General features: G+C 33.3%; 5 protein-coding genes across 7 annotated transcripts; 3 read left to right on the top strand and 2 right to left on the bottom strand.

Moving 5' to 3' along the window:
* Nucleotides 1-1,946: 1,946 nt before the first annotated feature.
* On the bottom strand, nt 1,947-4,805 carry LOC112803068 (protein WHAT'S THIS FACTOR 9, mitochondrial). Of its 3 annotated transcripts, none has more exons than XR_011881600.1 (3): nt 4,084-4,795; nt 3,020-4,014; nt 1,947-2,448 (listed from the first exon to the last, which is right to left on the bottom strand). XR_011881600.1 is itself a non-coding variant. In XM_025846536.3 (2 exons), the coding sequence occupies exons 1-2, from the start codon at nt 4,695-4,697 to the stop codon at nt 3,078-3,080; spliced, it is 1,551 nt and encodes a 516-aa protein (XP_025702321.1). In that variant the 5' UTR covers nt 4,698-4,805; the 3' UTR covers nt 2,897-3,077. The 3 variants fall into 3 exon arrangements, 1 of the variants encoding a protein (XP_025702321.1); XR_011881599.1 differs by having other exon boundaries at nt 2,135-2,592; XM_025846536.3 differs by lacking the exon at nt 1,947-2,448 and having other exon boundaries at nt 2,897-4,014; nt 4,084-4,805.
* Nucleotides 4,806-7,016: 2,211 nt separating this feature from the next.
* Nucleotides 7,017-9,976, top strand: LOC112803073 (uncharacterized). Its single transcript, XM_025846541.3, has 6 exons — nt 7,017-7,484; nt 8,316-8,424; nt 8,523-8,653; nt 8,744-8,821; nt 8,976-9,122; nt 9,627-9,976. Exons 1-6 carry the CDS (start codon nt 7,206-7,208, stop codon nt 9,729-9,731), a joined length of 849 nt encoding a protein of 282 aa, XP_025702326.1. The 5' UTR covers nt 7,017-7,205; the 3' UTR covers nt 9,732-9,976.
* A 462-nt stretch (nt 9,977-10,438) lies between these two features.
* On the bottom strand, nt 10,439-13,075 carry LOC112803072 (rhomboid-like protein 19). The gene is made up of 8 exons (XM_025846540.3): nt 12,894-13,075; nt 12,683-12,810; nt 12,155-12,215; nt 11,869-12,035; nt 11,546-11,651; nt 11,260-11,462; nt 11,016-11,153; nt 10,439-10,771 (listed from the first exon to the last, which is right to left on the bottom strand). Exons 1-8 carry the CDS (start codon nt 12,948-12,950, stop codon nt 10,681-10,683), a joined length of 951 nt encoding a protein of 316 aa, XP_025702325.1. The 5' UTR covers nt 12,951-13,075; the 3' UTR covers nt 10,439-10,680.
* A 454-nt stretch (nt 13,076-13,529) lies between these two features.
* LOC112803074 (chlorophyll a-b binding protein 6A, chloroplastic) lies at nt 13,530-15,887 on the top strand. Its single transcript, XM_025846542.3, has 4 exons — nt 13,530-14,318; nt 14,394-14,496; nt 15,197-15,485; nt 15,573-15,887. The coding sequence occupies exons 1-4, from the start codon at nt 14,128-14,130 to the stop codon at nt 15,710-15,712; spliced, it is 723 nt and encodes a 240-aa protein (XP_025702327.1). The 5' UTR covers nt 13,530-14,127; the 3' UTR covers nt 15,713-15,887.
* A 621-nt stretch (nt 15,888-16,508) lies between these two features.
* Nucleotides 16,509-18,431, top strand: LOC112803075 (putative pentatricopeptide repeat-containing protein At5g59200, chloroplastic). Its single transcript, XM_025846543.3, has one exon. It carries the CDS (start codon nt 16,509-16,511, stop codon nt 18,429-18,431), a length of 1,923 nt encoding a protein of 640 aa, XP_025702328.1.
* The last annotated feature ends 4,180 nt before the right edge of the window (nt 18,432-22,611 follow it).

Raw genomic sequence — 22,611 nt, forward strand, 5'->3', positions numbered from 1 at the left:
TTTTAAAATGTGAACTGATATGGTGTTATTTTTAAATGTAGAATTGTTTAATTAGAAAAGCAGAAATTATACCATCTGATTTATAAAATGTATAGAAATTGGACCGTTCGATTTGTAAAAATTACAGAAATTGAACCATTCAATTTGTGAAAGATACAGAAATTAGACCAAGAAATTTCTGTTAAAAAAAAAGTTGAAATATAAAAATTTGATCCTTCGATTTATGTACTTTACACACTTTTAAAAAACACTCAAAATTATAATGTTAGGGTATATTACTACTTTTAATTCCAGGAAAAAAAACCATAGATATATACGAATATCCGTAGATATTAAATTTTAATTTTTTAATAATATTAATACAACCAATTATATATCATTTAATTAAATATATCAAATTAAATATAATTTAAATATAAATTTAATATAATAATATACACATAAAATTTTTAACACGTAAATTAAAATTACTTTACACAACTTATATATAAATATTTAAATAAAAATTTTTTGCAAACATTTTGTTGGTCTTATAGGACGAGTATCTCAATCTTCGTCTTTGTCATCATTTATTCACATAGACATATTTTTTATTTCATGAAAATTTTAAAGATTCTGTTAATCTTTCCGTCGGAAATAATCTCCACAGATATCTGTGGATGCGGATTTTTTTAGCATCCTTAGTCACCAATAATTATTCCTTTCTTTGCTCCAATAGGTGATGAATGAGCATAAATTCAATGTCATTTTTTGCCGCGTATTTGTCATATCGAGGGAATATATATATATGGCAACATCAGATATATAATAATTATATATGCTAGATAGCTTGTTGTGTAGTGATCTGTGCAAATAAAATGAACTAGTGATAGTGTAAAAGAGGAAGAAAATATAAGATTATAGGGGATATAGATAGCACATAATATATGGTGTGTTATGTGAATGATCTTGTAATATCTGATTCGATTAGGATGCTCTTTTAATTAGTTAGTGCGCAGCACTGCACTAGTGAATGAACCATCTTTAATTTTATGCAATCATTATCAAAATGCACCAATATGGAAAAAATAGCCATGTGTACCAAGGAATAACGAAGGCTTGATATACAACACGACAAATTGAAGGGTCATTTTCTTATAAGTTGCTCTCTGATGAAACCACTTTAGAAAGAAAACAAGCTTAGTGTTACTGGTTTTTGGTGGGTTCTCACCTTTTGGTTCAGAACAAATCAGGTGGAGATTTCCTCACTCTTCAATCATCATCTAGATTTTATAGTTACAGCATATCTTTGCTTAAAATTGCAAGCTGTTGAATATTGAAAATTAAAATACAACTTTTATGGTAATGTATGAAAAAAGCATTTAAGTTAGGTTCTATACTTCTATTTTATTGTATGAGTGTCTTTGTTGATAACAATGCTGTAAGTATGGGTGTTGGAAGTTATTCAAGTGTGATAATCATATAGGTCATTATAGGTGTTTACTTTTTTTATTTATTATTTATTCGGTTGTTATGCTCTAAACTCTTCCTGAGAGCATTATTCAACAGAAGGAACATTATAAATGGACATTACTATTCTGAAACCTATTGATGATGATGTTGGTGGAATATGACTAGCTATATTCATGCGCATGTCATTATGTTAAGGGAAACTAACTCCACAAGATCAAGGAGATACCAAGTACAATGCATTTAGGCAGGGCAAAATCCCCCTAGTACAACAGGTTCTATCAATGAATTCAACCTTGAACTCATTAATGAACATAGATTGTGAAGAGGTGTATATGAAGTATGAAGTATTTCTTCATTGGAAATTTTCACCCCAAAATCTTCACATCATCTCCACCATGAAAATTAACTTGGTAATAACTTCTATCTAGTAAGCTTAGGATTGAAGGTTAGTAATAACAATAGTGAGTCTTTTCTCACTATATAGTTACTTTTAATAAGCATTTTAAATTTTATTTTACAAATAGTAAGTATCAAGCATTCTGCATACATTCATTTCTTTTTTTTTTCACCATATAAAGAATTTATTGTTGACTAATGGATTGTTGCATGTATAAGACGAATTCGAACCTCTTATTCTTACTAATGAGTTAAGCACTAGACCAACTCAACTTGGTTCATTTACTTTTTTTTTTAATTGGTAAACAGCTTTTTGCACAGAGACGCGTTTTGGGGCCTGAACCATATGAAATTGGAAACTCTATCCTCTCACAACATAAGTCATCTTGGGCATGGTTCAGATCACAGCCCAAATCGATGCAAACTTCTGGGCTTTATTTCTTCTTGGGTTGGACAACTACACTTGCGACATTGATCGTGTTAGCAGGTGGGAGCGGTTTTCAGGAACATTACATTTGAAATTTGATAGCACGATTACACCAAACCACATCCAGTGTCATGTCATCTATGTGAAATACTCAAATACATCACCTGATTTCCCTAAGTAAGACATTGAAGTAGGAGAAAAAATGTTATCAGCAAGAATTGGATGCAAATTCCAAGTAATAGAATCTCCACTCTCCGGCACTGGCCATGCAATGATCCTATCCTTCCTTCATGACAGCTATTAGCAGAGCAAGTTTCCTTACAAGAATGGACATTTTAGCAAAAGTTACTTCCAATACACTTTGAATCATTTTTACCAACAGTTACTTTTTCTTTTCTGAAACAAAAAACACCCTATTTTCCCAATTTTTAGCCCATAAATATACTCCTTCCTTTTACTACTTGTTTCAATATGCAATATGCAATATGCTATAACATGAGAGAGAACATCTATAACCTTCAAACTATATAGATCAAATAAGTGCAGCAACTAGTAACTAGAACCAAAACCACTAAAGCTAGACAGAAACAGTTAATTCAAGGACCAAGGGCACAACAAGCATCCACCGAAGCCGAACTCGATAAATTCCATATATAAGCATACAAAACAATAAGATATTAGAACTTTGAATCTTGAAAACTTATAACCGGGACAGATCAAGGTACAGCGGTAGGCAAAAGCTACCTGCAATTTGCTAGTTGCTAGAAACAGATTGAATCTTCACTAAACAGGGTTGTTCTTCCTAGGTAATAACCTTCCCTCTGCTCTTAGAAGATCTTGATCGCTGTACAGAACTCTCAACATCTTTATTTCGACCTCTTATTTGTAATCTTCTAGAAGCTTCTGATGGATTTCTCTCCCTAAACTTCTGAGTTGACCTCCCAGCTGATCTTTCTCTCTTAGAATCTCTCACAGGCTTCACTCGCCCTACTACTTTGCCCCAACTACTCTGTGCAGTTTTAAAGTTAACTCTTCGAGGCTGTTCTTCTTCATCATCCTCAGAATCATCCTCGCCCTCAAAGGCATCCTCATTAGCATCCTCAGCTTCAGCTTCAGACGACTCATCCCTGTCCCCTCTGATCTCCCTGTCATCCTCTCCTGCTCCACCCTCTTCAAGGTCCTTGTCATTCGACTCGTCCTGGTTGATTTTCCCTAGCACCACCTTAACATCTTTCCCATCTTCCTTAATAATAGTGTTCATAAGGTGAATATACTGGCTCCTCAAATCCATAAATGGGTGGCGTTCGGCCAACGATCCCCTTTTGTAACCTTCCCTCAAAACCACTGTTTGAGTACCAATTTTACTAGACAGATAGAAAATACCAGGATGCTGAAGCAGCGCCCTCTTAAACCTCGACCTCAAACCCAACCAGTCTCCAAGGATCAAAAGATTGTCCTTCTCAGTCTTCTTAGGAACCAAAACATGAAGAATCTCATGCAAAACACCAACCACCCATCTATCGGATTCGTCACTAGAAGCTGATAGATGAGCTGCATTCTCATAAGGAGAGACATAAGGCAGCTTCTGCCATTGACTCAACCACCTCTGATAACTCCTATCCATCTCAAACCCAGTCGAAAACTGCACCGGGAACTCAGAATCACTCCCTTTCTTCTTATTCTTCTTCTCCATAACCGAAACTGCCAATTCATTGCTCCAACAAACCAGCTCCAAAACCCTGTCATTGAACATAGCCGTTAGACAGAGAAGCAGTAAGCATTCGTTAGTTACTAGTTACGATCAATACCTGTCATCATCGTTTCGAAATGCACGGGATTTTTCTTGGACGACACGGAAGTAATCAGGGAACTCGGGAATAACGCCGTGAAGATAATCGTGAGGAAGACCGAGGTCCCATTTGAGGTGTTCGATGATTGAGAGAGGGATCTTATGGATTCTGGAGATCATCAAGAGCTTCAAGAGGCGGTTGGCGATCTGTTCCTTGTAACCATCGCTTTGGTACAGGAGCTGCTCGTCGGAATCGATCGAGAGGGCCTGCGGGGTGAGGCGGATGTGCGGGGCATTGAGGGCGGCGGCGACGGGGAGGAATTCATGGAAAACGGAGGGGTATTTTCGGGTGAATTCGACGGGGCGAAATGGTAATTGAAGGGATTCTTTGTTTTGGGTAACGATGGAGATGGGAAGGGATTTGGAGGGTTCGCGTTTGATGAGATTCTTGAGGCTGATGAGTGGCTTCAGGTGCTTCTCTCTCTCGACGGCGTGGTCGAGGCCACGGTCGCGGACGGCCTTGAAGGTGCCTTCGAATAGGGTTCTGAGGTGGTTGAGGTTGTTGTACTGTTTGCGTGGTGGCTGTTGGCGGCGGTTGGAGCTGGAGAAGAGGATGATCCACCGCATTGTCATGCTTTCTATCAACTGGAAAGTGCTTCGGCAGTTTACATTGAGCTCAGCTCTGCTGAACAGGGTTTTGACACTCAGCTTCGGTTCAGTTTAGGGTTTTACAAAATTATTACTAGTTGTAGTCTTTAAAATTAATATATTATTACCAAATTTTACCTTTTTAATTTATGAAAATAGGATTGAACCAAATTACATTCTTTTTTGTTAAACGAATAACAATTTATGTATTAAAGATTTTGTCAACAATAAAATTAATTTGTAACTCCCAAAAAAAGGTTGATTGTTTAAAAAGGTAATGTAAAGTAAGATAAAATTAGAGAAAATAATATAGATAAAGTAACTAAACTTTTTCTCAATTAAGATTTAATCATTTAAGTTTAATTAAAACTCATTTATCACGAAAGTCATATAATACTTCAAGTTATACCGTGTATACATAACTTGAAAAGTTTTTATAATTCAAAATTTCATTCAAAATAACATACATCATAATTCATATATACTTAAGTTTTAAAATTGTTTAAGATAAGTAATCCTAACGAGTTATAATTCGAATGACATAATTTTTTTTATATTTATTTAGAGATTATGAGTTCAAATTTTTTTATTTTTTAAAAAAATTATTTAAGATATGAATGTAAAAAGTGAGATTTTTAATTAAGATCTTATTTTATTAGGGTTTTTATTATTGTTGTCAATGTAGTCATCGTTATCGTCATCTTTTTCAACAGCGTCATCGTTATCGTGGTCGTCATTATCGTATTTTTTTTATTTGTTCTTTTCCAAAGTTTTTTTTGTTTGATTTTTTCTCATCCTTCGTCATTATTATTGTGGTCTTTTTCATTTTTTCATTTATATATATTTAAAAAATTACTACATAAAAATTTTGATTCACAAATCACAACACACACAAAAATTTTAAAGGAACACATGAATATTAACATTCAACCAACATAATATACACGACACATAAATTTTAATAACATCAGAGAAAATTTAGTGCACAACATAAAAAAATTTTAAAGGACTAGATATCTAAAACATTGACATCTAACCAATAAAATATATACAAAAAATTTTGTATGCACAACACAAAAATTTTTAAAATACCACATGTCCAAAATATTGATTCACCAAATCAACAAATTACATTCGTAGCAAAAGTTTATATACTATGTACAAAATTTTTTATGTTATATCTAGGAATAAGAGTGTTCAAAATTCGACCTAACCCGAAATCAGTCCAGACTCAAGGCATATGTTGCCGGGTTTATGTTTGTTATTTTTACTCATTGTTATTTTTGGGTTGGATTCTGTTTATGTTTTGGGTCACCCAATCTGAAGTTATTTTTTTATAATAAAAATATATAATTTAAAGTGAAGTTAGTAATGTAATATTATATTTTTATATTTTAATTAATATTTTTTATAGTATACTTTTTATATATTTTAAAATAATTTATTTTAGTATACATATGATATAATATTTGTTAAATTTAATTTTTAAAAATAAAATTTTATTATTTTAATAAATAAAATTTATAAATTTGCATATACTAATTTTATATTGGATAATTTTGATTTAATTTGATTAATTTCGACTTGCTTTTGAATTAGGTCAAAAATAGATCTGATGTTTTTTAGTGTTAAATCTGGATCTAATTAAATTTAACCTATAAACACTTCTAACTATATTGATAAACTTGTATTTTGTGTAAAATTTTTGTACTATGTACAAAAATTTATATACTACATCAATAAATTTTTATGTTTTTTAATAAAAAATAATGTGCTGAAAATGTACTAAAAAAAAAGCTATGTTCACATGTACACTTTTTTATTTTTCATATTGGAAAGAAGATGGAGTATCACATGAGTATGAGAGTACATGGTGTTTTACGCAAGTGTGATGGTTTGAAAATCGCTGGGTCCGATTTTATGACCTGTAAAGAAATCGCTTGGTCCGATTTCTTTGGACCCAAAAAAATTTGAATGTAAAGCATGAAATCGGTGGGTCCGATTTCCATGCACTGCCTTCCATAAACCACAAATCGGACGGTCCGATTTGTGTTCCCTTTCAACTGCAATAAATCGGACCGTCCGATTTCTTCCCTTCACCTGAACGCCGTCACAACGATGTAAAACTCCCCCAAATTCCATAACCCAGCATTACACCAAACTTAGTGTCATATCAAAAAAAATTAGCCTCACATGTATACGTTATTTTTGTTGGATTTTTGGCAATTTTATTGTACTTGATTAAAAAAGATTTGTATGTGTCGTTTATTTATTTATTTATTTTTCATTTTTGGAAAAAAGGCTATGACTTAGGGACTTGAGAGATTGGATTGTGTTTGGAAAATGGAAGGTCAATAAAATAGATAATGAAATGAGAAAAAGAAAATAAAAAACAAATAAATAAAAAAATGAGAGTATAAAAAAGGGAGCAAAATAGCACGTAATGTAGAGAAAGAGAATAGAGCAAGGAAAACGGTTTCCGTTGCGGTTGAAATGAAATCAATTAAAACTGAGGCGGAGGCAGCTGACGGAGGAGGAGGAAGCAAGCAGAATGTGAACAAAGCCGGTGGTGGATCATACGGTTATGGCGGTTACTTAGAGACAAGCAAAGCTGAGAGAGCCATGTGGCTTATGAAGTGCCCTCCTCTCGTTTCCCGTTGCCTCGGCGCCTCTCCCTCATCCGACCCCTCCCGCCCCGTCGCCAAGGTCATCGTTTCCATCGATCCCCTCAACAACTCCGACAACTCCTCCTCCGATGACTCTCCTCCCCAGGTACATTCCCATTCCCTCGCACATCACATTGCTCAATGCCTCAAATCCATCTTCATATCTTTCCACTAACAAACAACGTTAAACAAAAATCCTGTTCAGTTCTTTTCTTAAACCCTAGCGAATTATGATTAACACGGCTTCAGTAAAAAATAAAAATGTCATTTTTTTGGTTGATTCTAGATTCATTGTTTAGTGTAGACAGCTTTCGTTGCTTCATGTTGAGGAAATGCCATGCCATGCCATGGCCTGATTCCTTGATTTCTAAGCATTGCAATGCTGCTGTTATGGTTGGTAACAATTCAAGAACCAGCTCTCACATCTCAGCAACATAAATTGTTGATATCAATGAATTTTAAGTTGATAGCAATGCAATATTAATTTATTTTGTGATTATTCACCGGCTGGAGTTAATATCAGCCAGCTATCTCTGGATCTTGCAATTTATATAGTTATGGAGCAGTTGAGCAATTAAAAATCTGATTTGATCCTCTGGATGTTTCTTGAATCTAATTTACAAGACTAACCTTCTGCTTAATTGAGTAGATAAGTGGGGCCGTGAATGAAATTAACTTTTTACTTCATTGCTTTAACAAACATGATATGAAGGTCAAAATCAAATGTAACTAGCTTTGTATTTGAATTATATAACTTTGGTCAAAATCAAATTTAACTTCTTGAATTGCTTTAGAATTTGCTTTTTATTTCTATTTAAGAATGGGATATGTTGTGTATCATATGTGAGAAAATATTTTGATTGTTATTGTTAGTGACACTTCTCTATGTAATTTTTCTTTTTTCTCTTTAAATTGATTGTTTAGTTAAAATCCTCAGTTTACTATGGAGTTGGCTGCGACCGAAGCTGGGAATATACCCAGATGTTTTGCTATGGATATGTCTAAAGACTTCATTCCCATGTCTGTCTTCTCGGACACACCCCAAGGTAAATATTTGTCATTGTTTGACTTGATAGAACTTACATGTGATGGTAACTAAGCTGTTAGCTCATATCTTTCTGTGACATAATGTTGCTGGTTGTAGGAAAAATATGTGTGGAGGGAAAGATACTGAACAAATTTGACATGAGACCCCACAAGCAAAGCATGGAACTTTATGGGAAAATATGCCGTGAGAGGACACAGAAGTACATGGTCAAAACTAGACAGATACAGGTTTCTTGTGGCTCTCATTCTCATAATATTGATGTAGTGTTTTGAGCAACTTTCATTTGCCTCAGGTTTCTTAACTATTCTATTTTTCAGGTTATTGACAATGATAGTGGGGCTCATATGAGACCGATGCCTGGACTATTCACCTTTTCATCATCTTCTGGACCCATTGTAAGTTCCTCATGCAAAATCTAAATCCGTATTACCATGCAAAGTGAGAGGAATCCGGGGATGAGGAGTTGGAGTTGAGGAATTTATATAACTAGCCATATGCGGTTTGATATATTTCTTTTTGTTTGTCTCTGAAGTTTCTATATTGAATTAGGAAAAGAAGAAAGCTCCAGCTAAAGCAACAGAAACGAAGAGAACAAGAAGGGACCGTGGAGAGATGGAAGAAATTGTGTTTAAGCTGTTTGAACGGCAGCCAAATTGGAGTTTAAGAAATCTCATACAAGAAACCGACCAACCTGAAGTATGTGCTTTGACTAATATATTTCTCTTAATATCCAGCTTTAGTCTATTGGATGTTACTTTACGATAATCTTATGGAGCAATCGTCGGAAACATAGAGTCATAATATGAGGAATTTGTTGCTTCTAGTGGTTATGCATGTACACTAGATGCCCAATACGTATGCAATTGGACGACTTAAATGTGCCAGGTAGATTTCATTAGTTCAAAGAAATTGTATATATCATGCTGAGAAATTCTGAGAGATTAGTACTGTATCATTAATTGTTGAGATCTTATTCTGTGCTGTTGCCTATCTAGTGAGCAAAGACTCTGGTGTTGTTGCTGTTGTTATGTAATCTTACTCTGTTCAATTGGTAGATATCTCACGATTACACATGGATATGAAAAAAATTCACCATTATCTCTCCACCTGACATTTATTTATTTATTTTAAGCAAGATATATAGTTTCAGTAGTGTCTTATATAACTGATGTGTTGGATCTAACACACTTTTTTCTGCAGCAATTTCTGAAAGATATACTTAAAGATCTGTGTGTCTACAATAACAAAGGAACTAATCAAGGCACTTATGAACTGAAGCCAGAATACAGAAAAGCCGGGGATTAAGCAACCTTATGTCATGCTTATTATCAATTTGTTAAGTCTCTTTAACCAAATATAGGTTACTCATTCTCGTTTGTCCATTCATTTTGGAGTTGCAAAATGGAGCCAGTGTGCTTCTTGTTTGTGCAATTTCTTTAAACATGAATTGCCTTTCAGTGAACTATCATAAGGTTTGATATTTGAGTATATCCTTATAAATGTTTTCTTCCTCTTCTTTATGAATTATGTGCTACAATTTGCAATCTTAACTCTGGTCTAGAATATGCTATTCTCTGTGCACTAAAGCAACATTTACATTCTTTAGGTAGAAACACATGAAATTTACTGCATTATGTCCTGACCGTGAGACTTAGCATTGCAATCATTTCGGTAAGGACTGTACTTGCTTATACAAGTTTTGGGTTCTAATCTTAATTATGAAGCTGTGTTAAAACTTAAGAGACCATTTTCTTCCAAGCAACTCTACTTTCTCGGAGAACTGGATTGCGTGGTTGTTTTGATTAAAATATAGATGCAAATTTTCTTTTAAACATTATAAATTTTGACGAATCAGCGGGACGAAATATTTTCCAAAATCCATGCAACATGGTACACGATTGATTGATTTATTTTTCAAATAAATTATACCTAATATGCCAGGTTACCGAAAACAAAACAACGAAGGAGAGCAAAAACTTGGATGCATGCGAAAGTTACTATTGATACTGGTATAACAAATACAACAAATCTTTTTATTCTATATCTTGGTTAGGTACAAATGTGAGTCGGTTATATTTATCCGACAGAAGAAAGAAAAAACTTTAGATTCACAAATATCATTGTCCAACGGAAAATGAACATAAAAATGTTACTTGACCTAGACAAAAATTTTGTAACTATTACCCCTCCGAAAATGTCACTTGTAATAGTTTCATATTGACTGAACCGATCCCAATTTACAAAAGTTGAGGAATTATACATTTTCTGCAGCATCTCTCTTTTGTGACTCTCCAGCAATGCGCGCAGCAGCCAACCTCTCTTGCAGTGCTCGGGCTCCTCTTTCTCTGCAACAACAGGATCAGTTAGAAGGGAATGTTTAAGAAGAACTATTACTAAACAAGGTAAATATACGAATAATTTAGTTGAAGAAACCAATAAAACTGGCAAAAATGAAAAATAACTGATGAGGACCTCCTCCTGTTCATTGTTCATTTATTTTATTGTTTTCCAACATGTCTCACAGAAGCAATTTCTATTTGGCAACATCACTGATCTGATTATAACTAAATTGCAGTAGAGTGAAAATACCGTCTCCTAGTAGCTTCGAATGAGTCAGAACCTGGCAAAGACTCACTATCCTGGGTGTAAGCTTGAGCATTGTTCAAAGCATCGGATCTTCCACAGAGCATTCGATGAAATATTGATGCAATAGGGTCTATGATTGGTCTACAAGGCAGCATCCAGAAAAAAAAAATTTATTGATATCTACAAAGATTTCAGGAGCCTATAATGAATCATTAATTTTTTGTTACAACCTATGATCATAGTTTACCTTAAAAATCCAGGGAAAAATGAGGAGAATGCAAAATCCTCACTTGGGTCACCTCTAATTTTTGTCTCTAGTTTGCTCTGCCAGTATCTAAGGTAAATCCAGCTTATATATGTGCCAGACACTATGGTTGGAAGATACTCGGCAGCCTCTTCTGTCCAGAAGGTGATGGCGATGGAAAGCAATAAAGTGATAGACGGCAACCACTGAAGAGACATGGAAGTGGCAACATAAACCTATCGTTGCGGGAAAGTAACAACTTCGAAGCAATAGCGGAATAGTATCAAACCTTCGCTTTTATCTTGATGAGAGGAAGCTCTTGATCTGGTATAATTTGCTTAACGCCAACCAAGAAACCAGATATAACTCCATGAAATCCTGATAGGGGAGTGTAACTAGAAAATTCCAAAAGAACATAAGTGGATCAAAACAACAAGTACATGGTGGAAATGGAAAGTAGAGTATATGTTAAGATTTGACAAATAATAGAAAACAAGTAATTCAAAATGATGAGGCAGGCAAAAAATAATTAGAAGTAAAAATGAGACAGGAAGTAGCATGAGCAACATGCAGAAAATATCATCTCAGATGATAATATTAATATGTGCTTACAGGTAACTCTCCTTTGTTGAAATGTAGTATAAGGCAATAGCGGTGACGAATACACACATCGAAGTTAGAAAGTTAACCACGAAGATGAACTTCAAGAATTCTCTGGAACCCCATATTGGTTCAAGTATCTTTCCAATAAACAGAAGACTTATTGTGCTGATCACCACCTATAAAATTGTGCAACCAATGTCAATTGCTGAGTTTTCTTCAAAACAACATAAGCAACTCTGGAATTATAATGTTCTATAGCACACAAACTTAAGCCTGAAAAACAGTAAGAGCATACCCCATATACAGATTGCTCGACATAACCAGCTGTAATGAGATTCCAGGCGAACGGAATCGTCCTGCAAAATGAATGCAACAGCAAAATAACTTCCCAGAGTTAAAAAATTTAAAATAAATAAACCGGATGCAGGCTATGAATAGCCCTTGTATGAAAGCTAGAAGCAAAGGCTCAGTTATGAAAAGAATTTACTGAATATTGCAAAGCAATGGTTTCACACTTGAGCAAGAACAGGCACAAGCACAGGACTCAAAAATGCTTAAGCTGTGAAACCTTACTAATCTAAGATTAGGTTTCCTTTCAATCTGAAACTAAGGGAGCTCAAGTCACCCGCATCGTCATGGTCATCATCATGATCAACCGACTTTTCCAACTTGAAGTCCCTAAATCAAGTCTACGATTACAATTGAACTTTACCTAAGCTCCTGAGTTTGATTACCTTGATAATCATGTCTTAAATTAACCGACTATTCCCTAAAATAAAACGATGAATTGGAGGAGCAATAGTAAAGAAAAAATGGAGGGAACCTGGCGGGAACGAGAGCGAGGTAGGTAAGAGAAGAAGGGAAGAGGTAAACGAGAATGTGAGCGGCAACAAGAACCACTCCAAGGCCCTTACACAGCTTCGTGAATCCACCTGACAACAACCCCGTTCCCTGTCATAACAAGAACAAAATCCGTCACAAAATTTGGAGATCTGGCAATACGATCATAGAGAGATAGAGAGAGAGATGCATACCGGTGAAGATGCTGAAGATGAAGATGCAGGGGCAAGTGGAATCGCTGGCGTGCTCATCGACTCCGATTTCGATTTCAATTTCGATTTCAAGATAGGTGATGAATCAAGTGAGGTATGCGTATGCTACGTGCAATTAGAATTCAGAGTTAGAGTGGCACTTCTAAACTAATTCAACTATTCAAGATTCAAGAAAGAAGAAATCATTTGCTTGTTCGGAAATTTTTTTTTGGGTCAGGACTCAGGCCCACATATGGGCCCAAACCACTTGGTATACTGCTTGTTCAGAAATTATTGGACACAAATAAAGCCCACCCAAGTGCAAGAATCCTTGGCCCAATATAAAGCCCATATGAGAGAGACCACCAAAAACATTAGGAAAACAAAAATATTATGTACAATTGTACATATTAAAAAAAAAATTTACCTACCAATTTAATTATTATACATTTGTATACAAATACATATAGTATTTCATAAATTTCCAACGTGTATTTATATTAATTTTATTTCTAGAGCTAGACACCAAAAAATTATATATATTTTAATGTATTGTTAGCTTTTAGTATACATATATTATATAATATGGTAATTGGGAAATAAAAAGCACACTGCATGATAATAAGAATTTACATGCATTATCGTTTCGGGTAGTAACTTTACTCCACATATATGAACTTTTCGCATTATAGTTTTTAGATAAATATGTTATGTTAAAAATATCATATCTTTTTTATTTTTGGTTTACCATCCCCCAACCCGATAGGTTAAGGACTAATCCGTTACAAATCTGAACTTCATTTCAAGGTATACCGCTGGCCAATAAATTGCTGCATGCATAAGTCGGAATTCGAACTCCGACACTTACTTAAAAATATCATATATGAAGTGATAATAACATAATAACTTGTTAAGTTAGCAAGCAGATGTTTTGTTTTTTCTTTTTTACAGAGAGCAATTAGTTCGGATTGCACAAAAAATGGATCGATGGAGTTTAGATTTTTGAGAATCTAGGAAGTGATTTGCACCACACAGAAAGAGAGAGATATCCACAAGGGACAAAGTGGATGGACAAATATCTACGTGGACCAATGACATGTCTGAAGTCACCATGATTATCCAATAGAAAGCAACTTTTGGATTCGCCTATATCCACACCAGTCTCCCTATATTCTTGAGGCTTCAACTTACTTACAAGCTGCCATTTCCTTGATTGACTATTTTTGAGTGAGAGAGAATGGCGTCTAACACATTGATGAGTTCTACTATATCAGCTTTCCCGTCTCTTCTTTCTTCCTCAAAGTCAAGATTTGCCACTTCAATTCCAATCTCATGCTTTGGAAGCAATGTGTCTTCTCGCTTCTCCATGACTGCTGACTGGATGCCAGGCCAGCCTAGACCCCCTTACCTTGACGGTTCAGCTCCAGGGTATATACACATTCATTGATTCAACAATTCAGGTTTCATGGTTCTAATTCCTGAGTTTGATGTGGTGTGTTTCAGTGACTTTGGATTTGACCCTCTTCGTCTTGGAGCAGTACCAGAGAATCTTGAGAGATTCAAGGAGTCTGAACTTATCCACTGCAGATGGGCTATGCTTGCTGTTGTAAGTCTCTCTTCGCTTAATCTTCCTTTTCCCTCTTTGTGATCTGTGTTATATAGAACAGTTAGGCTGTGTCTTGAGAAGAGTAGACACTCAAAACAAGGACATAAATATAAAAATAAAAAAAAATTAGGAAACAAATTATAACATAAGCCAATTCAAGCCAACTCTTTATATTTCTAGTTTTGAAATTCGAAAAATTAGGATAGTAAATTTTTTTTTTCTTTTTTAGAACAGATTTCCTGTTTTCTCAACTAATTGGTTTTAGTTGACTACACTCTTAGTTGGTTCTCTAGTAAAATAGTATAAAAATGAGTATTTTTTTATTTTGATTAGTAATAAACTAAAATAAATTATAAAAGAGAAAGTTTAGAGGTCAGTAGATTTTGTAGTTCTTAGCCATCAATTAGTCATTAATGATGTTTTTAATGGTGTAAAATTGCATCTAATGATATAAAATCATTTAATTTCTTTTTAATGGTTAAATGCTGGCCAAAATTTAACAAAAGTACTGTCTCCTAACACTCCTCGTTATAAAAATCTATTTACATATGTCATTTCTCTCTCCTCTTCTTTCTTGATATGATTTATCTATCATAATTTTGTGTCCTGTGTCTCAGTACATGTAAACAAACTTAGCCTACAAGAACTTAGAAATCAAGTAGGGAAAAAAAAAAACCTTGAATTTTGTTGTGTTTTGCAGCCAGGTATGTTGGTACCAGAGGCATTGGGCTTAGGAAATTGGGTGCAAGCTCAGGAATGGGCTGCGAAGCCCGGAGGCCAAGCAACCTACCTTGGAAACCCTGTTCCATGGGGCACCCTCCCCACCATTTTGGTGATTGAATTCCTTGCTATTGCTTTTGTGGAGCACCAAAGAAGCATGGAGAAAGACCCCGAGAAGAAGAAATACCCTGGTGGTGCCTTTGATCCTCTGGGATACTCTAAGGATCCTAAGAAGTTCCACGAATACAAAATCAAAGAAATCAAGAATGGTAACAACTTGATAACATTCTGTATTTTTTCTTTGCTTGATGAATTTTAAAACTGAGACAACTTTGTTTCGTGTTGGATGTTTTTAGGACGTCTTGCTTTGTTGGCTTTTGTGGGATTCTGTGTGCAACAATCAGCATACCCTGGCACTGGCCCATTGGAGAACTTGGCCACTCACTTGGCTGATCCATGGCACAACAACATTGGAAATGTCATCATTCCCTTTTGAATTCAGAGATTTCTCTGCTCTTTTGTGCTGTACTTGTAATTAGAATTTAATTTGATATGATATGATATGTTTCAGAAGTCACAACTCATACTTCGTGATGAAACTTTTAAGCTCAAGGAGAATGATAATCAAATAAAAAGAAGCAAGAGATGGTGATAATTGGCGTTAGAATCAAGTTAAAATGTGTGTATAACTGTATCCTTCCTTTTCTGTTGTAAAGTTTCTTCAATATTTTCACCAATCATCATCATCATCTAAACAGTGTACTTTCAAACAAAGCTATCATAACTCTTCTTTGTTTTTTGAATCTAATGGGAAACAGAATCTAAGGTTAACTATGATCAAAGATTGCACAAGCAATGAAGAAATGAGATGTCAGATGTATGATCCATTCAAACTAACTAATAGCAAATTTCTTTAACTAACTCGAACCCACAACCTCTTAATTGAGTATGAGGAGACTATGTTATTTGAGTTATAATTTATTAGCTAATAATAATATGAGTACAAAGTCATGTATAACAGCTGAAAAATAGAAATTAAAATGTAAAATAATTTAAAAAGAATGTAATCGTATTAATCTTTATTCGACACGGGTTGAATATATCATCTTAAAATAATTCAAAATATATAAAAAAAATTAGCGGCTAAATTATCTATTATGTAATTGTGTATATATATACATTTATTTTCACACAATTTTTTATATTTCGTATTCCACGATATATTTAAGCAAGTGGTGATGTATTTTCACATTTTCAGTTTAAACTAACCAAAGCCAAAGAGAGAAAAGGAAATGAGTATTTTGGTTTTGCCAAGTGTAACCACAAACCTATATAACTCATCAAATTCATACACACATTCTAAGGCCAAAACCAACAACGACCAAAACATTCGTAGAGACACAGACATCATCTCACTCTTGCAACAGAACCGTAAAAACCTCAAACATGTCGAATCCATACACGGCAGAGCCATAAAGAAAGGAACAGAACAAGACCCTTTTGTTGTCTTCGAGCTTCTTCGGCTCTACTGCAAGCTCGACTCCATTGACCATGCCACCAAGCTCTTTCACAGCACTCACAATCCAAATGTGTACCTTTACACTTCCCTCATTGATGGGTTTGTGTCCTTTGGATCTTACTCTGCTGCCATTGGCTTGTATGGCCAAATGGGACACAACAATGTTTTGCCTGATAGCTATGTTGTTACTTCGGTGTTGAAAGCCTGCGTGCTTCAACGTGCTCTGAGATGTGGCAGGGAGGTCCATGGCCAGGTTTTGAAATCTGGATTGGGTTTGGATAGGTCCGTAGCATTGAAGCTTATTGAGTTATATGGGAAATGTGACGAGGTGGAAGATGCTCGGAAGGTGTTTGATAAAATACCTGAAAGAGATGTTGTTGCGCGTACTGTCATGATGGCTTCATATTTCGATCATGGCATGGTTGAGGAGGCGATTGAGGTGTTCAATGGACTCAAGACTCAGGATACTGTTTGTTGGACTGCTATGATAGATGGGTTGGTGAGGAATGGGGAATTGAATAGGGGTTTGGAGATGTTTAGAGAAATGCAAGTGAAGGGGGTGGAGCCTAATGAAGTTACCTTTGTTTGTGTCTTGTCTGCGTGTTCGCAGTTGGGAGCCTTGGAGCTCAGCCGTTGGATTCACATGTACATGCACAAGTGCAATGTCAAGTTTAATCAGATTGTTGTTGGAGCACTGATCAACATGTACTCAAGGTGTGGTGATATTGATGAGGCACAATTATTGTTTGATGACATGAAAGTGAAAGATGTTTCAAGTTACAATTCCATGATCTGTGGATTGGCTTTGCATGGGATGAGCACTGAAGCGATCGAGTTGTTTAGGGAAATGCTTAAGCAGGGGATTAGTCCCAACAGTATTACCTTTGTTGGCGTCTTGAATGCTTGCAGCCATGGTGGGTTGGTTGAGTTAGGATTTGAGATATTTCAATCAATGGAAACACTTCATGGGATCAAACCACACATAGAACATCATGGATGCATGGTTGACATTCTTGGTAGGGTAGGTAGGCTTGAAGAGGCCTACAACTTCATTGAGAGAATGGGAGCACAACATGTTGATGATAAGATGCTCTGTGCTTTATTAAGCTCTTGTAAAATCCATAGAAACAGTGAGGTAGGAGAACAGGTTGCAAAACGTTTGAGTGAATGTTCTAAGATGGACTCTGGATCCTACATCATGCTGTCAAATTTCTATGCTTCATTGGGAAGATGGAACTTTGCTGCAGAATTTCGAGAAAAGATGGAAAAGGGAGGAATCTTGAAGGAACCAGGTTGTAGTTCCATTGAAGTTAATAATGTAATACATGAATTCCTCTCAGGGGATCTTAAACACCATGAGAGGAGAAGTATCTACCAAAAATTAGAGGAATTAAACTATTTGACAAAGTTGGAGGGCTATTCACCAGCAACAGAGGTGGCTTTACATGATATTGATGATAAGCAGAAGGAATTGGCTCTTGCAGTACATAGTGAGAGGCTTGCAATAAGCTATGGATTGATCTCAACTGAACCTCACACAACGTTGAGAGTTGTGAAAAATTTAAGGATCTGTGATGATTGCCATGCCATGATCAAGCTCATAGCGAAAATTACTAGCCGGAAAATCGTGGTTAGAGATCGCAATAGATTCCACCATTTTGAAAATGGACATTGTTCTTGTAAGGATTATTGGTGAGGGATGTTGATGTTATACATAGCACTTGCTAAACACCAGAACATGTCTTCCAATTATGGTGAAAGAGAATTGAAGTTAGAGTCAAACCAAGAAAGAAGGTAAGGATATGTTAATAGAATCAACCGAGAAATCTTGGGAGGACGAGATAGGATTCCTTTTCTTCGTTCAATTTCAATAATTTTAAGTATAAACTTGTGCCTTGTTTTGTTTGGCTCGGTTTATTGGTTTGTGTTTGCATGCATGCATGCCAGAACTTTAATGTAATTAATAAGATGGTGAAATTTATACACGTAAAAAATTGTGAAAGTGAGTAATCACACAATTATTGTCTGTGAACAATGTACGAACCCAAATAATTTTAACTTTTTTTGTTGTAGTGATGTAATAGCTTATAGCTATCTACCTCAATCACAATTTTGTCTTGCTTTCTGTTATCTTCACACATGAACATAGAGTAAGAGCATATTAGGACTCTAACTCTATTATGTTATTTTCTTGGCCCACTTAACACATGGGATGTTAAATTGAGTGATTGTTCTATAATTGCATCCACACTAATAAAATAATAATAATAATCTCACCTCATATAATTAATAATCTATTATTATTATTATTATTATTATTATTATTATTATTATTATTATTATTATTATGTTTTTCTTTTTTTTTCTCCTTTTTTACTCAAATGATCTTATTCTTAGGCTCTTTGATTTTTTTTATTAAACTTGATAATTTTATTTTATCTTATTTTCTTATGAATTTCGAGTGCAAATTAAAGCGCTCACCGAATAAAATAGAATAAAATAAATGCTTCTAAGTTTTAATTAGAGTATGCATTAAATTTGAAGCTTCATGACAATCAAAACCAAAGAATATAGGTTAATTCATACTTTTTTTAAGTTAAAAAAATCATAGAATCTCCAATTCAAATAGAAAATACTCATGAGGATGAAAGAAACACTCAAATTAAAACCATCACAATTATACACAATTCAATCCTATCACATAAATTTATTTAGCTTATCAACTCTCATTTTTTAATTTTTATGATTATACAACAAATAACCATTCTCTTTATTATTAAACAACTGTGTATTTTTATTTTAATTTTTACTTATTATTACTCTAGTTCAACACTAATTTTCACGTTTGATTTAGTAATAAAAGAGTCATTAGTTGTTCGATAAGAAAACACAAATTTTCTCTTTAGCTATATATTCAATAATTAATTATTTTATGGTTAATATTACTAATAAAATTAAATGTAATAATAATAATGAATAATACCGAAGGAAGTATTAGTAAACATAAATATTATAGTATATTTTTTAGAATATTATTATTATTATTATTAGGTTTAATTACTTTGTTAGTCTCTATAATTTTACAAAATTTTTAGTTAGGTCTCTATATTTTTTTTTAAATTAAGTTCTTGCATTAATTTTTTTAATTGAGTTCTTACACTTTTTTTTCTTTTATTTGAATCTTTGCACTCAATTTTTATTTTAGTTGGTTTCTATACAATTAAATTGATTACTATCAAAAAAGATCTAATTAAAAAAAAAATTAATACAAAAATTTAATTAAAAAAACTATAAAAATCTAATTAAAAATTTTATAAAATTATAGAGAACAATAGAATAATTAAACCTTATTATTACTACTTTGTTTTTTCTTTTTTGGAATGATAGAAGAGATTTCATGAGCTTGCTAGCCTAGGTAGGGATAATAATGGAGCATATGAAAAAACAGAATAATTTGTACAGCTGTAACATTCACACAGAGAGAATAAAGTTGTTATAAACAAATGAAACAAATGTTACTTACATTATTACATGTAAACATTCGTATGTATCTATATTTACAGTTGACAAATTAAAGAAACCTGCCATACAGCATTGCATCCACCACATACGTTATTAGGGTTTTTTAGGCAGAAGGAAAAAACAATAATAATAATAATATATTAATAAAAAAACAAATAGAAGAAGGAAAAGAAAAAAAAAGCTGAGCTGGCTAATACTACTAATAATAAAATTTAGCCAACATGTAATACATAATAAATTTATGATTAGCAAAATATTTTTTAATTTATAATTTTAATATGTTTTTTTAGGTATAAAATAAACGAAAATATTTGATAACCAAAAAAAATCAGTCAAAAACAGTCATAACTTGTCTTATTTAATATTTATTAATTGTTGTGATAATTAATAAATACTAAATAAAATAAGTTCTGGCTGTTTTTTTATGTACTTAGCATTATTTTTAATTTATTTATATATAAATATATGTGTAATTTAATTTATTTTTAATATATATTTATATTTTAATATATATTTTAGACTAATAAATAATTTTAGTGACTAATTTTAATATCCAGACACCATAACCCTAATGATGCGGAATATATGTAATATGCAATTGAAAGCAAACAGGCTTTCGTTTCCTTGCTTTCTCCTCAAAAGGGGAGCAAAATTAAAGTATTCAGAGAGAGGGAACATGGTGATTGGTGATAATGCCAACACCCAATATCTGTGCTTTCTTTTTTCTAATGGAAAAAATATTATACATATATGATGGAAATACATATATAATTGGTGTTTGATTGTTAAAAAAACACACACACATATTATATGAATAAATGATGTGTTTGATGATACCAATGGGGAAAGAGAGAGAGAGAGAGAGAGGTACAAGCAGAAGAACACAAGACTGCAGGAACTGAAGCATGCAGGCACAGGCATTAGGCATTAGGCAAATAATAATGGGGGCCAATGCCAATGAAATCTGACACCATGATTCCCACACTTGTTCCTTCCAACACTCTACACGATAAAGCTTCCATCCCCCAACTCTTTTTTTTTTCATTTTTATTCCCTCTTTTCTCTCAATCCCTTTCTTAATCATTTACCATATTCTAGCTATGCACAATAATTCCCTATCATAACCCTACCTACTTAATTATATTATTCCTCTCTTCTCTTCTCTTCACGCTTCAACATCCCATACCCAGCAGTCTTCACCTTCTTTTTGACTATTTTTTTATGTCCTTTCTCTTGTTTAAGCATAATGTATTAATTAATGTTAATCTATGATACACAAACACTGACACAGACATGATATACGATACGACATAATATAGAATATATTGACATATAAATTTTAAAATCTTATAAGACATAAAGACGCACATATATATAAAATATAATATTTTTTAAAAAATAATAATAATACGTTGATATTTTATTAGTATTAAAATATAAATTAATTTTTTAATTATTTTTAATATTTTATTTTAATAAATAATAATATATATTATTTCTATAATTATTTTGAGAATACATGTTAAGAATAAAGTTGGATATACAGACACAGCAATTCAACAAAGTATTCGTACTTCATAGGTATTAATTAATTAATTAATGACATATGCTTAGTTTCAAGCTTCTAAACATTATAGTGTAACCAACTCGTCTGTTTAAGTAAATGTCAAAAGTTCAAATTTCATTTTATGTATATAATAATTCATTGACCAACGATAAATTTTTAAATAGAGTTCAGATTCGCGACGGATTAATTTTTAATTTGTCGGATGAAAAAATACCGTAAAAAAAAAAAAAAACATTAGTGTCTTTTGACCAATGCTATTAGGTGCTCTTATACATATCCTTTGCTTGAATTAGCTTTCCTGCTAGGCTGCTAGGGTTTTATTACTTACCCAAAATTTATTGAATAATTCAAGTTAAATAAAATAAATTATATCTATTTAAATTTCTTAATCTGTACTATAAAGATATTTGTGAGAAATTTCTGGTACCATTCAACGTATTTTTTACTAACCAAATTAAATTTGAGTTGAAGAAGAGGCTACTACTTTAATCAATGTTAAAACAAGTTTTTGGACTTATCAAGCATTTATACAAAACACATATTTATAGGTAAATATAACAGGGAAAACAAGCTAATATTCAATATTTCAAATACAAGATTGATTGGTAAAATTAATTCATATTCTTTCACTTGTATGTGAATGAATATGATAATCTCTTTTGAAGTTTAATTAGATAACACTACATTTGAAATTATTACATTTTAAAATTATAATACCGATTGTATTTCTGATACAAAGTATGACTATTTTCTATGTTATAATAAATTAAACGATATCCACTTAATA

Source organism: Arachis hypogaea, chromosome 5 (assembly GCF_003086295.3).
Source record: "Arachis hypogaea cultivar Tifrunner chromosome 5, arahy.Tifrunner.gnm2.J5K5, whole genome shotgun sequence".
NCBI classification, from domain to species: Eukaryota; Viridiplantae; Streptophyta; class Magnoliopsida; order Fabales; family Fabaceae; genus Arachis; species Arachis hypogaea.

Excerpts from the sequence above, each read along its gene's own strand:
- LOC112803075 (XM_025846543.3), top strand. The coding sequence starts at position 16,509 with ATGAGTATTTTGGTTTTGCCAAGTGTAACCACAAACCTATATAACTCA.
- LOC112803073 (XM_025846541.3), top strand. The coding sequence starts at position 7,206 with ATGAAATCAATTAAAACTGAGGCGGAGGCAGCTGACGGAGGAGGAGGA. Across the intron at positions 7,485-8,315 it reads CCGATGACTCTCCTCCCCAG|TTTACTATGGAGTTGGCTGC; the intron begins GTACATTCCCAT and ends TAAAATCCTCAG. Across the intron at positions 8,822-8,975 it reads CATCATCTTCTGGACCCATT|GAAAAGAAGAAAGCTCCAGC; the intron begins GTAAGTTCCTCA and ends ATATTGAATTAG.
- LOC112803068 (XM_025846536.3), bottom strand. The coding sequence starts at position 4,697 with ATGACAATGCGGTGGATCATCCTCTTCTCCAGCTCCAACCGCCGCCAA. Across the intron at positions 4,015-4,083 it reads TTTCGAAACGATGATGACAG|GGTTTTGGAGCTGGTTTGTT; the intron begins GTATTGATCGTA and ends GTTCAATGACAG.
- LOC112803074 (XM_025846542.3), top strand. The coding sequence starts at position 14,128 with ATGGCGTCTAACACATTGATGAGTTCTACTATATCAGCTTTCCCGTCT. Across the intron at positions 14,319-14,393 it reads CTTGACGGTTCAGCTCCAGG|TGACTTTGGATTTGACCCTC; the intron begins GTATATACACAT and ends GGTGTGTTTCAG. Across the intron at positions 14,497-15,196 it reads GATGGGCTATGCTTGCTGTT|CCAGGTATGTTGGTACCAGA; the intron begins GTAAGTCTCTCT and ends TGTGTTTTGCAG.
- LOC112803072 (XM_025846540.3), bottom strand. The coding sequence starts at position 12,950 with ATGAGCACGCCAGCGATTCCACTTGCCCCTGCATCTTCATCTTCAGCA. Across the intron at positions 12,811-12,893 it reads CATCTTCAGCATCTTCACCG|GGAACGGGGTTGTTGTCAGG; the intron begins GTATGCATCTCT and ends TTGTTATGACAG. Across the intron at positions 11,463-11,545 it reads TCATCAAGATAAAAGCGAAG|TGGTTGCCGTCTATCACTTT; the intron begins GTTTGATACTAT and ends ATGTCTCTTCAG.